The sequence below is a fragment of the Vipera ursinii genome (genome assembly GCF_947247035.1).
Source record: "Vipera ursinii genome assembly, chromosome: 2".
Taxonomy (NCBI): domain Eukaryota; kingdom Metazoa; phylum Chordata; class Lepidosauria; order Squamata; family Viperidae; genus Vipera; species Vipera ursinii.
Genome location: NC_139513.1, coordinates 258,511,083 through 258,526,704, shown reverse-complemented (window position 1 = coordinate 258,526,704; position 15,622 = coordinate 258,511,083). Strand labels below are relative to the sequence as shown.

Genomic DNA, 15,622 nt, shown 5'->3' with positions numbered 1-15,622 from the left:
GTATTTAATCTGTTTAAACTTTAAGCATTCCATTCAATAGTTCTAATCATCTAATCCTTTAACTCTCATTCAAAACACACTTTTTTATGCTTTTCTTATCATCACATTTAAATAACTAAAACATTTGCTTTTGTTTAAATCATTTCAACTTTTTTCAGAAGGAAAAAAACATATTATATTAGTTATGGGGAAAAATCATCCCTCTAAGAGTAGTATATTTCAAAGTTTTTCCATTTCTTTAGCCATATTCAAACAAATGTTTCTTTTAAAAGTATTCTTTCTGATATGCTCCATCTTCATTGTCTTTCTTAATCAATATGTTTTGCTGCATCATTTGTTTCCCTGTAAGGATTTTTTTCTCATTCTTTTCCTTATCTTCAAAGTTGCTTAGACGTGTTGAAATATTTCCCATTTGGATTAAATCATATATTTTTTAATTTATATGGTTCCATCTTCAAATCTCTATCCTCAGAATTATATTTAGTCATCTCTACTGTATTTTCCTGAGAAATTTCTTGGAGTAAAATTAGGTTAAAAATAAGTTGATTCATGCTCTCAAGGTTGTTCTGCATTTCCTTGTAGTTTAAAGTCATTGTCCTTTGAAATTTTTGCCGCTTATCATATGTTTCCTTTTGTAAAGTAATTATTTTATACGGTTCCATCTTTAAGTCTCTATCCTCAGAATTTTGTTCAGTCATCTCTACTGTATTTTCCTGGGAAATTTCTTGGAGCGAAATTAAATTGGAAATAAGTTGATTCATGCTCTCAAAGTTATTCTGAATTTCTATGTAGTTTAAGATCATTGTCCTTTGAAATTGTTGTCACTTATCATATGTTTCCTTTTGTAAAGTATTCATTGCTTCAGCTTTGTTATTCTCACTTTGTTTACACAGCTGCATTTTCTAACAACTTTGAGGTTCAGAGAAAAAAATCCTCATTCAGCAGCAGGTGTCAGCATTTGCTCATTTTTCATGTCTTTCTAGTTTTTTTTTCTCTCTCTAAAGAGTAAGTTTCACCGCTAACTAAAAGGGAGGAAGCAGAGTCCCCTCCCCCTTTCCTTCTAAGGAAATCTCTTATTTTGGGGACTTTCTTCTTCAGGAACATAGGTAGGATAGAGAAAATCAATATTCTTACCCAGATTCAAGCATGCTGTTTAAGATCCACTTAGTTTATAAGCTTATGGCTTCCATTGTTTCAGCTATGGCTGGACATGGAGTTAGCCAGCCTTTTCTTTCGTTGGTTTCTGGGAGGCTTCTCCTGGACTGTTCAGAGAGACCGCCATCTCTCCTAAGTTCCTGGGATTTCCTTCCTTCAGGGTGGGTTCTGGCCCCTTAGGGTCCCCAACAAAAAGAAATTTCAGCCGAAGGATTCAGCATTCCGAATCTTCCAACTGCCCTGCTGGAAAACAGGAACCGGAAGCCTCTAATCTGTTTTATACAATACAGTTTTTGATAGGTTGGACTGTTTTTCCCTTTGTGTAAAGGGAATGCAAAAAACAAATTAAATAGTTCTGCTTTCTCCCTGTTGTTTGTCACCTTCTCGCCATTTCGTCCCACTAATGGACCAATCATTTCATTAACCCTTTTCTTGTTTTTTGCATGTTGAAAGAAGCTTTTTTTGTTATTTTTCATTTTTGTTGCAAGCCTTAGTTCATTTTCAGCGTTAGCTTTCTTCACTTCATCTTTGTAGGCTCAGGCTATTTGCTGATATTCTGCCTTAGTTATATGCCCCTATTTCCACTTTTTATACTTGTCCTTTTTGTCTTTCAATTTATCAGAGATTTCTTTATGCAGCCATGCTGGTTTCTTTTGAGGGCTGTTATTTTTCTTCTTCATTGGTACTGTGCTAGACTGGCCTTTTGTAATCTCACTTTTCAATATTTCCCAAACTTCTTGCATTGTTTTCCCCTTGAGGATTTTCATCCATGGAATCCTTCCCAAGCTCTCTCTAAGTTTATTGAAATTAGCTCTATTAAAGTCCAAGATTCTAGTTTGACTGTGTTCTATTCCTTGTACTTGCATAATGTTGAATTCCAATATTGCATGATCACATCAAAATCAGAGAAGGTCTAAAATGTCAGCTATCTAATAACAAACATCATGCCAGGTCATATAACAGTGATGTAATGGTCAAGGAAAGGCTGAAGTGAGCCAGAATGGAATATATGATCTTCACCATGACAAAGAATACAGGGATAAGCTGTCCAAGGTCTGTGATGAAAGATCCCCAATTTATGCACACAATGATCATCTATGGAGTCTTCCCCAATATCCATGCCTTACCTTATCAGTACTGTAATGGGCAAACAAAGATATTTGTAATGCTTAAGCAATTCTAATAAATTGCTTAATAAATTGTGACCCCTCAAGTACCAGAAGACTGATATCATATCACTCCTAGTCCTTCTGTTTGTTAAACTAGACATATCTAGTTACCTCAATCATTTATCATATACCTTAGCTTTTAGATCCGTTATTTATTGTTGTTGCTGTTACTTGCACTCTTTCTAGAGTCTCAAAATATTTTTTAGTATTGTAGTAACCAGATCTGATCACAGTAGACCATGTATAGCCACACCAGTGCAGTATAAAGCAGAACAATTGCTTCACATTATCTTGAAACTATCCTTTTGTTGATGCAACTTAGGACCAAATTAGCTTTTTTTGCAGTTGCAACACACTACTGGATTATACTTAAATGGTGGTCTTCTGGAACCCCTAAATCCTGCTCACAGTTGCTACTGCTGAGCAAGTATACTTGTACATTTGGTTTTTCTTCCCCAAATGTAGGACCTTACATTTCTCACTATTGAATTATATTTTGTTGGATAGGGACCACATTCAAATCTGAATCTTGAATCTATCTTCTAAACTGTTACTTATTCCTCCCAGGTTGGTGTTGTCTGTAACTTTGATGAATTCCATCATCTATTGCCTCATCTAGATTGCGTTGAAAATTATTTGGCCTAAAACAGAATCTTGAAGTATCCCACTCCATACTATGTAAATCTAATTCCATTGAGGACTACCCACTGAGCATGGTTGGTCAGCCTGCTGAGAATCCATCTGTGGGTGGTACTCCCTATTCCACATCTTATCAAGAAATAGGCAGCAGTCAATTTTATCAAATCCTTACTGATGTCAAAGTATACTGTGTCCACAGAATTTCCCTTAGTCACCAATTCAGTCACTTTGTCAAAGAATGATATAAGATTTGTCTGACATGGTCTGTTTTTGACAAATTGACATGTTGGCTTCTAGTAATTGTCTTGTTCATTTTAGATGTTTACAAATGCACTGATGATCTTTTCCAGGATTTTCTCTAGATGTTGATGTCAGGCTGCTTGGTCTGTAATTTCCTGGATTTGGTCCCCCTTCCCTTTTTTTGTAGATTGGAGACACATCAACTTTTTTCCTTTGATATTTCCCTGATGCTCCAGAAGCTTTAAAATATTTTGTTCAATAGTTTCAAGATCATGTCTGCCAGCTTCTTCAGATATCCTGGCATATAATCCATCTGATCTTGGTGATTTGAACTTGTCTAGAATGGATAGGTGTTCTCTTACAATTTTATTGCCTAATTTTGACTTGCATTCTGATTCTGTCTCCTATGATGCTGCTTTTGATATGTTGGACATTTTTGTGTGTGTGTGTGTGTGTGAAGACAGATGCAAAAAAGTCATTTGTTTAATTCCAGAGTAAGGAGAAAAAGTAAAATGAAGTTCTTCAATTTATAATTTACTTTTCCTGACTTGCAGTAATAAATTTTAGAAAGAAATGATGCTGTGCATTTAACTAATAGTAGAAAAATCCAGAACATCTATTAATAAAGCCCTTGGGAAAGTCTTTCTATTGAATTAAATAACATGGCTAACAGCACCTGTCTTGGGTTAGTTTTAAAATGAGCAGAAATAGAAAACCTGTTAGCATAAATATCTACTTTTTAACAACCTTTTTATCTTCAGCCATCATTAGCTGGATGAACTGCTGACATTATCAGTATAAAGCCATGAGCTTTAAAAAAAATTGCAATATCCCATTTTCTGATGAAAGAAAGAAAGAAAAAAGGAAAAAAAGAGGAAAAGAAAGAGAAAGAAAGAAAGAAAGAAAGAAAGAAAGAAAGAAAGAAAGAAAGAAAGAAAGAAAGAAAGAAAAAGAATCTTATCTTTACTTTATGGAAAAGACTCAAGCATGAAGATTCCTACTGGAATTGCAATAAAAATAGTAAGAAATTGCAAATAATCTTTTGAAGTGTCCAGCAAACATTCTGATGCTCAGTTACAGTCCAGCAGATCTGTTGAGTCAAACACATGCAGGATAACTATGCACAATAGCAGTTCTAGGTATTTTCTCATTGAGCAGGAAAGGACAGTATCATTTTAAAACTTACTGTGCTGGCAGTGTATTCCATTAAATCCAGCAGGACATTTGCAGCTGTAGCCTATGAACGTATCTCCTCTGTAGGCTTCACTGATTTCACATGTTCCACCATTATGGCAGGGATTAGGAAGACATGGCCCTGAAAGAATTTTTTAAAAAGACAAATGAAATACTGGATGCAAACAAAAAAAAAAAAAACCCAACCGTCTTGTAAATCTATTTCACTTATACACTAATAAGCTTTTAAGATAAATTGATCAATGTTCTGTGCCACATTTTTATTGATGTATTTTTCAGCTATCCCAGTATATTTGATTTAAAAAAACAACCCAAAGAAGAACAGGCAGAAAATAGGCCTCTGACACTTTATCTGAAAGGTGGTAGAGAAATATTTAAATTAGGAAGTGGGGGTGGGTCAGTTTCAAGGCTGGGAGAAATCCCTAAAGCCCTGGATGAAATTCATAGAGACCTTCTATTTTATCGCAATGCAATTTTTAATATAACATTGCTACTGCTAAAATGATTCACCCCATACATATCAGTCCCCAAGGCCTCTTTGAAACAGCCACATTTTGATGGCTTTCCTTAATCTTGCAGTTAAATAAAGCATGTAAATAAAGTCAAAATTCTGGCTATAACCTCAAGGATATACCTGTAGTATAAACCATTGAATTAGATAAATAACAGAATGGGAAATCCATGGGCCTTAGGCTAAGTGTGATTCTATTGTAGTGTTAGATTAAATACTGTTTACTAAAAACTTAACATTAAGAAAACCAAGATCATGGGATCCAGCCCTCTCAATTCCTGGCAAATAGATGGGGAAGAAATGGAGGTAGTGACAGATTTTATTTTCCTGGGCTCCAAGATCACCGCAGATGGGAACTGCAGCTAAGAAATTAAAAGACGTTTGCTCCTGGGGAGGAAAGCCATGGAAAATCTAGACAGCACACTAAAAAGCAGAGACATCACCCTGTGCGTATAGTCAAGGCTATGGTCTTCCCAGTTGCAATGTATGGCTGTGAAAGTTGGACCATAAGAAAGGTTGAGCACCAAAGAATTGAGGCCTTTGAACAATGGTTCTGGAGAAGACTCCTGCGAGTCCCTTGGACTGCAAGCCGATCAAACTGATCAGTCCTAGAGGAGATCAACCCTGACTGCTCTTTAGAAGGCCAGATCCTGAAGTTGAAACTCAAATACTTTGGCCACCTAATGAGAAGGAAGGACTCACTGGAGAAGAGCCTAATGCTGGGAAAGGTTGGGGGCAAGAGAAGAAAGGGACAACAGAGAATGAGGTGGCTGGATGGAGTCACTGAAGCAGTAGGCGTGAGCTTAAATGGACTCCAGAAGATGGTAGAGGACAGGAAGGCCTGGAGGAACGTTGTCCATGGGGTCGCGATGGGTCAGACATGACATCGCAACTAACAACAACAACAAAAACAATAACAACACTAAAAATATACTACCTGGAGCATAACTGTAGGTTAAAAGCATCTATCCTAGTGTGAGAATTAAAAAAAAGCTAATGAAAATTTTGGAATGGCTGATGAAGGTTGGAAACAGATGAGGAAGGATCTGGATTAACATATGTTAACAGAATATAGTTAAAGTAATTAACAGTAATAGATAAGCTGTGGCTCTTTAGATGATGTTAAATTATAATGCACAGCATTCTTTGGAGTATAATGAAAGGTATGAGATACTGGGAGAAATAATTTGAAAAATGTAGAATGCTACCGCATACATATCTTGTAATTAACAAAAGATACTGATCTAGAATTCTAGAATGCAATTAAATAAATATGTTTCAAATGTAGCAACTTTAATATATGTTCCAAGCTGGCTAAGGAATTCTGAGAGCTGAATTCAACATATGTTAATGTTGCCTAGTTTGAAAAACACTGAACTAAATGAATCTTAGCCCTATTCAAAAATTATTTGAAGAAAAGCTAAACAGCCCCTTCCCTTTTCTAGTATGTGAATACTACTACTACTACTACTACTATTACTACTACTACTACTACTAATAATAATAATAATAATAATAATAATAATAATAATAATAATAAATATAATTATAATAGAGTTGGAAGGGACCTTGGAGGTCTTCTAGTGTAACCCCCTCCTCAGGCAGGAAACCCTATATCATTTCAGACACATGGTTGTCCATTGTCTTCTTAAAAACTTCCAGTGTTGGAGCATTCACAACTTCTGGAGGCAGGTTGTTCCACTGATTAATTGTTCTAACTGTCAGGAAATTTCTCCTTAGTTTTAGGTTGCTGCTCTCCTTGATTATTTTCCATCCATTGCTTCTTGTCCTGCTTTCAGGTGCTTTGGAGAATAGCTTGACTCCTTCTTCTTTGTGGCAACCCCTGAGAAATTGGAACACTGCTAGTATGTCACCCCTCATCCTTCTCTTCATTAAACTAGACATACCCAATTTCAGCAACCGTTCCTTATATGTTTTAGCATCCAGTCCCCTGATCATCTTTGTTGCTCTTCTCTGTACTCTTTCTAGAGTCTCAACATCTTTTTTATATCATGGTGGACAAAAATGGGTGCAGTATTCCCAGTGTGGCCTTACCAAAGCATTGTAAAGTGGTATTAATACTTCATGTGATCTTGATTTTGTCCCTCTGTTAAAGTGAAGGGATCAGTACATTTAAAGCAAAATTGTCCATATTGATGAATTTCTCTGTAGGCGGGTTTGTTTCCTCTTGAATAAAAAAAATAAAGAAAAAAAGAATGACCTCTTCCAAGGCTAAATTTTTGAAACAGAAAGTTCAGAGAATCCACTGAAGATTGATAAACAGAGGAAGAACATCAAAAAGTATAGATATTTGCCCTGGGTCATAAAGCTATTACGAGCTATCCACTTAATTATAAGCTTATCTGACTTAATGCAGCAATAATGCATTAATAGAATTCTCTGTATTCTTCAAAGTTCAAAGCAAATGTGTAATTAAAGTTCTTTTTTTAAAAAAAAATGAGAGTTATGATCAGTATAAATTTCAAAGGGATGAATACTGAACAATTGTAATACAGTTTTTCTAACTGGTGCATAATTCACTGTGGAATTAGTAAGTAATTAATGCAGCAGTACCACCTGGCAATTTGTAGCTAAGCATATTTCCCACTCTATAACATGAAGTATAAATCACTAGAGCTAGCACAGAATTTGACATCTGTAACTTCTTTGTTTTCGGAAAAGCATCTACATGCTATTGAGTAAAATTCTAAGGGATTCCCATTCTTAGTGTGCAACAAAATAAGCAAGTATTCCTTCCATGTATAAAGCAAAACAAAACTTTGAAATAAAACAACTCCAGGAGATCTGAAAACTTTTACTCTGTTGTTGGAATCAGGACACAATGGCTATACTGTATTTTGTTTATATACCTCACAATATCATGGTGTTCCATTTAGAGTAAACAATATTATAACAAGAGCAGAAAAGGAGGAAGAAATAGTAAGGAATTAAAGCATGAAAAAGGGAAAAGGGAAGAAAACACAGAGAAATCAGATTTAGACAAATAACATTCACCATTCCTGTTCATAAACTTCCATTTAGAAAACTATCTTTGCTTTTTACCTTATCCAGGGAAAGTTGAAAGACTTAAAAACAAAAGACACTATATGAATTATCATAATAGTGCCTTTTGTTTTAAACTTTTCAACTTCACCTTTTTGAGAAACTTACCAGCTCTAACCAACTGTGAGTTTTTCAGTTTTCCTTCCCACTCATCTGTTTACTGTATATACTGTAGTGTGTATATGTATTTATATATCACCACACAAACACGTTTATTTGTTTGTTTGGGTTTATATATATTCATGTATATATAGTTATTTGCAATTCAGTCCCATTTTTTTGTTTTATATGAACAAATCATTTCAATGAATTTTTTTTGTACTGATCTTTTGTTTATGTAATCCACAAAACTTATATGGAGTTATTTTTGTTCTTTGGGCAACATTTATTTCTTGAAGCAAACTACCTATTACTACTGCTTTTCTATGCATATTTCTATTTCATATTAAAATCTTTTGTTCCATTTTACCATCTATAGTAAACTTTCTATAAATATGGTCAAATTCTTCAACTTGCTCTATCTATCTATCTATCTATCTATCTATCTATCTATCTATCTATCTATCTATCTATCTATCTATCTATCTATCTATCTCTGTAATTGTTTCTATTTTTTCTCCCAAACACAATTGCCTTTGTATTTTATTAATTTTCAGTATTCCTCTAGTCAACATTTTTTTTGCAATAAATTGTTCAGATGGTCAGCCAATAAGGCAATATTTTCTGCATAAAAAAGTATATACTCATTCATATCTCCAACCATCTTACCTCTAAAGACATCAGACCACTGGGTGCATATTTATTTATAAATACATTGAATAACCAAAGGAACACTGCATGACTCTCTTGCATGCATTTCTTTCATCATCTATTGCTCCTATTGCTCTTATTGCTCTTATTACATTCAGTAACCATTCATGAAAAATATTCTCTAATTTAATCCTATTTGCTTTACCACCTTCTTCTATATCAAAATGCCCTCATGCTTAAAGGTGACTTAGTCTTCCAGTTTCTAGCCCAGTAGATTAATTGTTATACCAAACTTGTGTTAAATATTTTAACATTTTCTCAGTTATTTTTCGTGATAAATCATGATTTTAGCTGGAATATCTTGCCAATCAATGGTTTTAAAATTTTAAAAAGTGATTGCATGCTTGAAAACAAATGAAGGGAACTCTCAATAGCTGCCATTATTTATTTATTTAATCATTCATTCATTCAATTTCTATGGTTACTCATTTCAAGTCAATCACTCTGGACAACATACAATTATGTTCTCTGTTTAGAAAATTAAGCCTCATTGTCTGAAAATCAGTAGTTTTTCTTAAAAATAGTTTATTTAAAATCTCTCATTGTTATAAATATTTTTTACCAGTTTATTATAAGTAAAATGACTGGAATGTTCAAGAATTGCACATTTTTAATAATCTAAAAAGGTTTGCAATTTTCTTCATAAAAAGACTATTGAGTCTTTAAGTGCATTGATTCATAATTCACCATTGTTAACCTTCATTATTAAAGAAACATCTAAAGTATAGACATTTACAAAAATATATTAAAGATATCATATGTCTAGTCTAGGGTGAAGGTTACTAAGTCACATTTAAATATTAGTAAAAGCCAAAAATGTCATTTCAGAAACAGGAAAAAGATTTAGCACTTGCATTATACCTGTAATTTTTATAGCATTAAGTCAGAATAGAAAGGACAGGACTATTAGCTGCTGCAACGGATTTATATTACCTGTATATTAAATTTCAAATGAACCCCTCTCTCTTTAAATATAAAAGAATATATCTACATTTATATTATAAGAGGATTTTCATTTATAATTTTCCACATGCTAGTTCTCAATATACTCATAGCTATAGCACTTAGATTTATATATTATATCATAGTGCTTTACAGCCCTCTCTAAGTGGTTTACAGAGTCAGCACATGGCCCCCCAACAATCTGGGTCCTCATTTTACCAACTTCGGAAGGATGGAAGGCTGAATCAACTTTAAGCCAGTCAGGATCAAACTGCTGGCAGATGGCAGTTACCCTACAATATTGCATTCTAACAACTCAGTCACATGGCTCAGGATATAGTATTTACCATCATTTACCATCATTCCCCCTCCTCCTCTGAGATATTGTAGAGATTCTTTAAATTTAAAATGTACATCCATTCTAGGCCTTTTTAGTAGTAGCCCCCGTACCTTGAATATACGGTCCCTGAAGGCACACTGAGATCCAACCATTCTTGCAATCTGAAAGGATCTGACAACCATTTTACCCAAACACTTTCTGGGAGTTTGATTGTTGCCTGCCAACTGACTGTATTAGTACTGACTGTATTATTATGCTACATTTTAATGAATTTGATTAATTATGTTTTTTTTATTTGCATCTTTGCAATAAACCCAGAGTCTATGTTGATTGGGAGAATCTACAAGCTAGATAAATAGAGCTAACCCTGTCCAATCCAGCTTTTCCTTTTCATTAAATTCTTGTTTTAACAGGATAATCTGAAAATGTTTTGTAGTAGATATTCCTATGCTCTACAGATTCTTACAAACCTAACAGGATGTTCAAAGTCTGTCAGTCATTCCTTTTATCTCCCTTTTATCTTTTTAAGTGAAAAATGTTGATGTATTTATTCTTACTGTGTTCTTTTGTCATTGTTTACTTTATTGTTTTATTATTAAACTTCTGTTTACAAACCTTTTTATTTTTCTTCCTTTTTTATTAAGGATGATGCAAAGATGATGCAATGATGGAAATTTTAAAAAAACATAATTAGTGAAACTCATTAAAGCTGCCTAGAATAGCTAGATGAGATAGACAGCAAATAAATTTAAAAAAAAACAAATAGACAGACAAATAAGTGAATATACACCAGAAATGCACAACAACTGTAGGTCTCACTTAGCCTTTAAGTAGCAAATCAGGATCACACCTCAAAAAGGACAAAATTTAAGGTTGATTAAAATTCACTAAGAATATTGTTAGAATAACTCCTTATGTGGTCATCTTTTGTCATATTAAAAATTACTATTTTTGTGGCAACTTTGGGAGACACTGTTAGGAGTGTACCCAAGACATGAAGTCTGCACATAGATTAGGGTTGTTAGGATGGCTACTTTAATATACATCAGGGAATTTCTTGTCTTAACATAATACAAAATAGCTGTTTGCAAGTTATGATTATTTTGATGTGTAATAGCAATTTTTACCAGGAATTTCTGCATGATTATAGAAATTTTACAATTAGAGTTTGACCATTAGTGAACTTCTATTTCAGGAGACAGTATGCATAATAAATATGACAAATACTAGTTAAAATATAGAAACAGGCCACCATAATTTTAATTTGATTTATATTATTAATTAAATACAGCAAATGTTTGCCAGGTATTCTTGTAGTTTTACTTTAAAGCACACTGGGCTTCAGGTTCTTCTTTAAAAACCCAATAATTTAGTAGCACTTTTGTATGTAATCTTTAAGTAGCTTCTTGCACAAAAGGGAACAACCTTTGATCAATATTAATGACCAATAGAAATCAACAGTATGCTTTCCAGATATTTTAATCCACATTTATATAAGTAATGTCAACAAGATTAATTGCACCATAAAAGTAATAGATCTATACAGTCTGAAGCTCCTTTGAATCCTGCTCTCAGTACATCTTCACTGATAATAGCTAGAGAATAATAAGTGCTAGGAGGCTTCAGATGTCCATGAGGCTGAAATTCAACTGAAATCCTAGTCAGCACTAATAATATAATAAAAAAATACTTGGTCTGAATTTTTGGAATCTCTGTATGAAATATATATATGGTTTTTAGGCAAATGAATCAAATGGCTCTTTTCTCTGTGGGCTACAGAAAAGACTTCAAGGCAGGAACTGTGTTACTTTCTTAGCTTTGGTGACAAATACAGCAAACTCAGCTTCCATAAATATGTGGGCACCAGGGAATATGCAACTCTGAATTGAAGATTAAATATTTCTAAATGTGTCAAACAGTTTGGACTTAAAATACTAAGTCTGTCAGATATGGTGCAAAAAAGCTATTCTTTCTTTAAGTAAAACGTAAACACTGTCAAAGGAAATAACAAATAGGATCCAACCAACAATACTACAAAAAAGGTTCCATGGTGTAGCTTGATATTTGATGAAATAAATCTCAGTCAATAAAACAAACAAATATCCAATGCATAGGCATATCTTATCATTTAGTTATCCGTGGCACCATTCTTTCTTTTAAAATTCCCCATCTACTACTTTAGCATATAAATTTACAATAACGTCTTATGCATCATTACATCTATTATCACTTCCTTATGTGTTCTTAACATAAGAACTGCTTTGAAAAAAGGGGAAAAAAGTCCATTAGCATACCAGGATTTTTTTTCTTTATATGTCCTCATATGCTGTGGCAGGTAGCTATTTTTTTTGTGTACAAAAACCATCAATAATTAAAAGTACTCTTGACCTTGGAATCTATTCATGTTTGCAACTGTGCATGATTTAATTTGATCAAGCAGACATTTTCTGACAAGAATAGGGTGTATGTAAATTTCAAGAATGTTTACAATGCAATAGTCAGCAATGTAATAGACAATTCTCAACAGAATTATTTTTTCAAAATCTCAATAGGACAAAAGCCTGTCACTTCATTGAACTTAACATTATCTCCTCAACACACAAGACATTAGGAGGAGGAAGGGAATGCTGTAGGAACTGCATATTCAATCTTGACCTAAATCAAATCAGGAAGGACTTACGTTTTTCCTGAAGCCAGTTAAGTAGCAATATCATTGTAGATAACAGCTTGCAGTATATAAGATTGAACTTGTAGAATTTCTATACAATAATTTATAGAGTTGCTACATAGTAACTTGTAAGTTGCTTTGTGGGTGAAATGGATGGTCTCTAAATTTGGCATATAAATAAATATAATAAATAAAATTTAGCCAAGTTTTTAAACTCAAGATGTAATGCAGCCATAAAGATTAGCAGGCAACAGAATTGTCCTTCTAATACTATCTAAATTGTTAGCAATCATCACACTTGATGGTACCATACTCATCTAACTTGACCTTTACTGGACTAGAAACTCTCAGGGTTCCTTCCACCCCTGTGATTCTATGAACTATGTGTTATGTGAAGATGTATTATAAGACCACAATCTCCCCCACATTCTGTTTCAATGAGTAAAATTATAAAAGTTTGAGCAAAAATATTTTATATATTCCTTTAGCATCTCTCCCTTTACTCAACTCTAAACCCAACCCCAAATGTCTTCTTTCATAGTTTGGGCTACTATTTTCCTCCAGGAAATGGTTCATACAAAGCTTATTTATAGATGTGATATAAAGACCTAATTCTGTACTAGGCCCTAGTACAAAGGAGTGAAGGAGCCATGTTTCTTGGTTAATGGCTGTTTGTAAATTTCTTCATTGCTGTGTGTTTTAAGTTTTGTTTATATTTTGATTTTGATTTTAATATTGTTAGCCACTCATAGTATTTCTTTGAAGTGGTCAGTCATATAAATTGATTAAATAAATTAAATAAATGATGCAATGATTTCTGTTATGAAAATTCGGCTTAGGGGAAATTGGAAACAAATAGAATTTGGAAAAGAGTATTAAGAGACAAAACACTCCCTCCATCATTTCTTGCTTCGAAATATTTCCTTATTTCTCTATTAGGTAGATAAAGTGTGGAACCTATAAGATTACCCTACAATATGTTGTTCTGTAACACATCTATGACAAAACTAAGAATCCATGATTTCTTTAATAATAAAAATAACAGAGTTCTAAGGGGCCTAGGAGAACTTCTAGTCCAACCCCCTGCTCAAGCACAAAACCCTATACCATTTCAGACAAATGTTTGCCCAATCTTTTCTTAAAAACGTCCAGAGATGACACACTCACAACTTCTGAAGGAAGGAAAGCTGTTCCACTGGTTAATTGTCAGGAAATTTTTCCTTATTTCCAGATTGGTCCGCTCCTTGACTAGTTTTCATCCATTGTTCTTGTTCTGCCTTCAGGTGCTTTGGAGAATTGGATGACCCTCTATTTTTTATGGCAGCCCTTTAGATATTTAAAGACTGCTAGTCCTTTTCATTAAACTAGACACCCAATTCCTGAAACCCAGATATTTTAACTTCTAGACCCCTAATAATCTCCATTGCTCTTCTTTACACTCTAAAAGAGCCTTGGTGGAGCAGTGGGCTAATGCCTCCTTAAGTAACACCAGCTGCCTGCAATTAGTGCAGGTTCGCATCCCACCAGGCTCAAGGTTGACTCAGCCTTCCATCCTTCCGAGGTAGGTAAAATGAGGAGCCAGATTGTTGGGGGCAATAAGCTGACTTTGTAATAATGCCGCTTGGGGGGTGTATGAAAGCCCTAATAAGCAGGCATATACATAGAATGAAGGCTACTGCTAAGCTTGTAAGCCGCCCTGAGTCTTCGGAGAAGGGCGGGATATAAATGGAATTAAAATAAAAATAAAATAAAAATAAAAAATGTAAATAAGCACCGTCTTTCAGAATCACGTGAAACCTAAAAACTTGATCTACTTTAATGATTAGTAGAGAGATATTGTGCTTTCAGGCAGGCAAAGTAGAAAATACTTCTGAATCATTTTTGAAGCACATAAAGCACCAGCACATACTTTCTAAGGTTTCTGTTTACTAGTCACTGAGCCTTCATTAAAGAAATTGAACATATTTAAGATTATCATTGTAATAAATGACAGTTAGTTTTAAGTTACTGAAGTCCTGATTTTGATTGTTAGGTTTCAATATGGTTGTAATGGCATTTAAAAAATCTTGAAAAATATGTATGGAAAAAGTTCGCTGGAAAAATGCAGAATGAATCTTGTAGTGTATTTTCAGAATCTCTAAAACTGTAAGTCTTAGAAACTAAGGAAATCAGAGTCATGTTAAAATGGGCACCAATAATTCAAGTTGTTGTGATTTGTTAGATCATAAACAAAACTTTTTCTTCAGAAGGTGATTGTGCTGTATCTTCATTTTGTCTCCTCCTATCTTGCCCACAACTTTGAAGTAAAATTTTTGATTTGCTTCGGTCACTCACTAACTTTCCATAAGCAAGGATAGATTTACGTTTAAATCCCCTTGGTCCTAGACTAACCATCAACAAGGTAATAATCTTATCAAATAACACAAAATCATCTGAAAAAAAAGATGCATAGTAGGAGAAATTTGCTTTTTTTTTTTTAGAAAGAGTTCTGCAGGTTGGAAACATTTAACCACATTGATAGGGAATGTTAGAACATAAAAAAAATTCTGTTCCAGAATATACCTTGCAGTGTGAATTCTCAAGAAACAGCTTTGTTGCTTAAAATAAAAGGCAATATCAAATTGCTACAGAGGCTATCTATTCTTTGCTATCAGCTCTCTATTAATCCTGGTTAGCCATGTTACCTGCTTAGTGACACAATAATGAATCTGAATTACAGTACTATGGCACAATTAATTTTCCTTAATGAAGTTGTCTATGCAGAGCTTCAAATTGATGCTATTTTCAGTAATAGGTAATAAATCTGCGATCTTTTATTTGTTGTAAAAGGTTGAACACCTTCTCTTCATCTATAATGTGTATAAGTGAGAAAATCTGTACAAAAAAGAGTG

The 15,622-nt window shown here is 33.8% G+C and overlaps 1 protein-coding gene across 1 annotated transcript in view; it reads right to left on the bottom strand.

Annotated features, from left to right (window-relative positions):
- Positions 1–15,622, bottom strand: part of EDIL3 (EGF like repeats and discoidin domains 3) — a gene marked incomplete at both ends in the record, with an annotated part of 254,948 nt that overhangs the window by 93,458 nt on the left and 145,868 nt on the right. Inside the window, one exon of the mRNA XM_083357249.1 lies at positions 4,390–4,518. Coding sequence (XP_083213375.1) covers positions 4,390–4,518 — 129 coding nt within the window. The remainder of the gene's footprint in view (positions 1–4,389; positions 4,519–15,622) is intronic.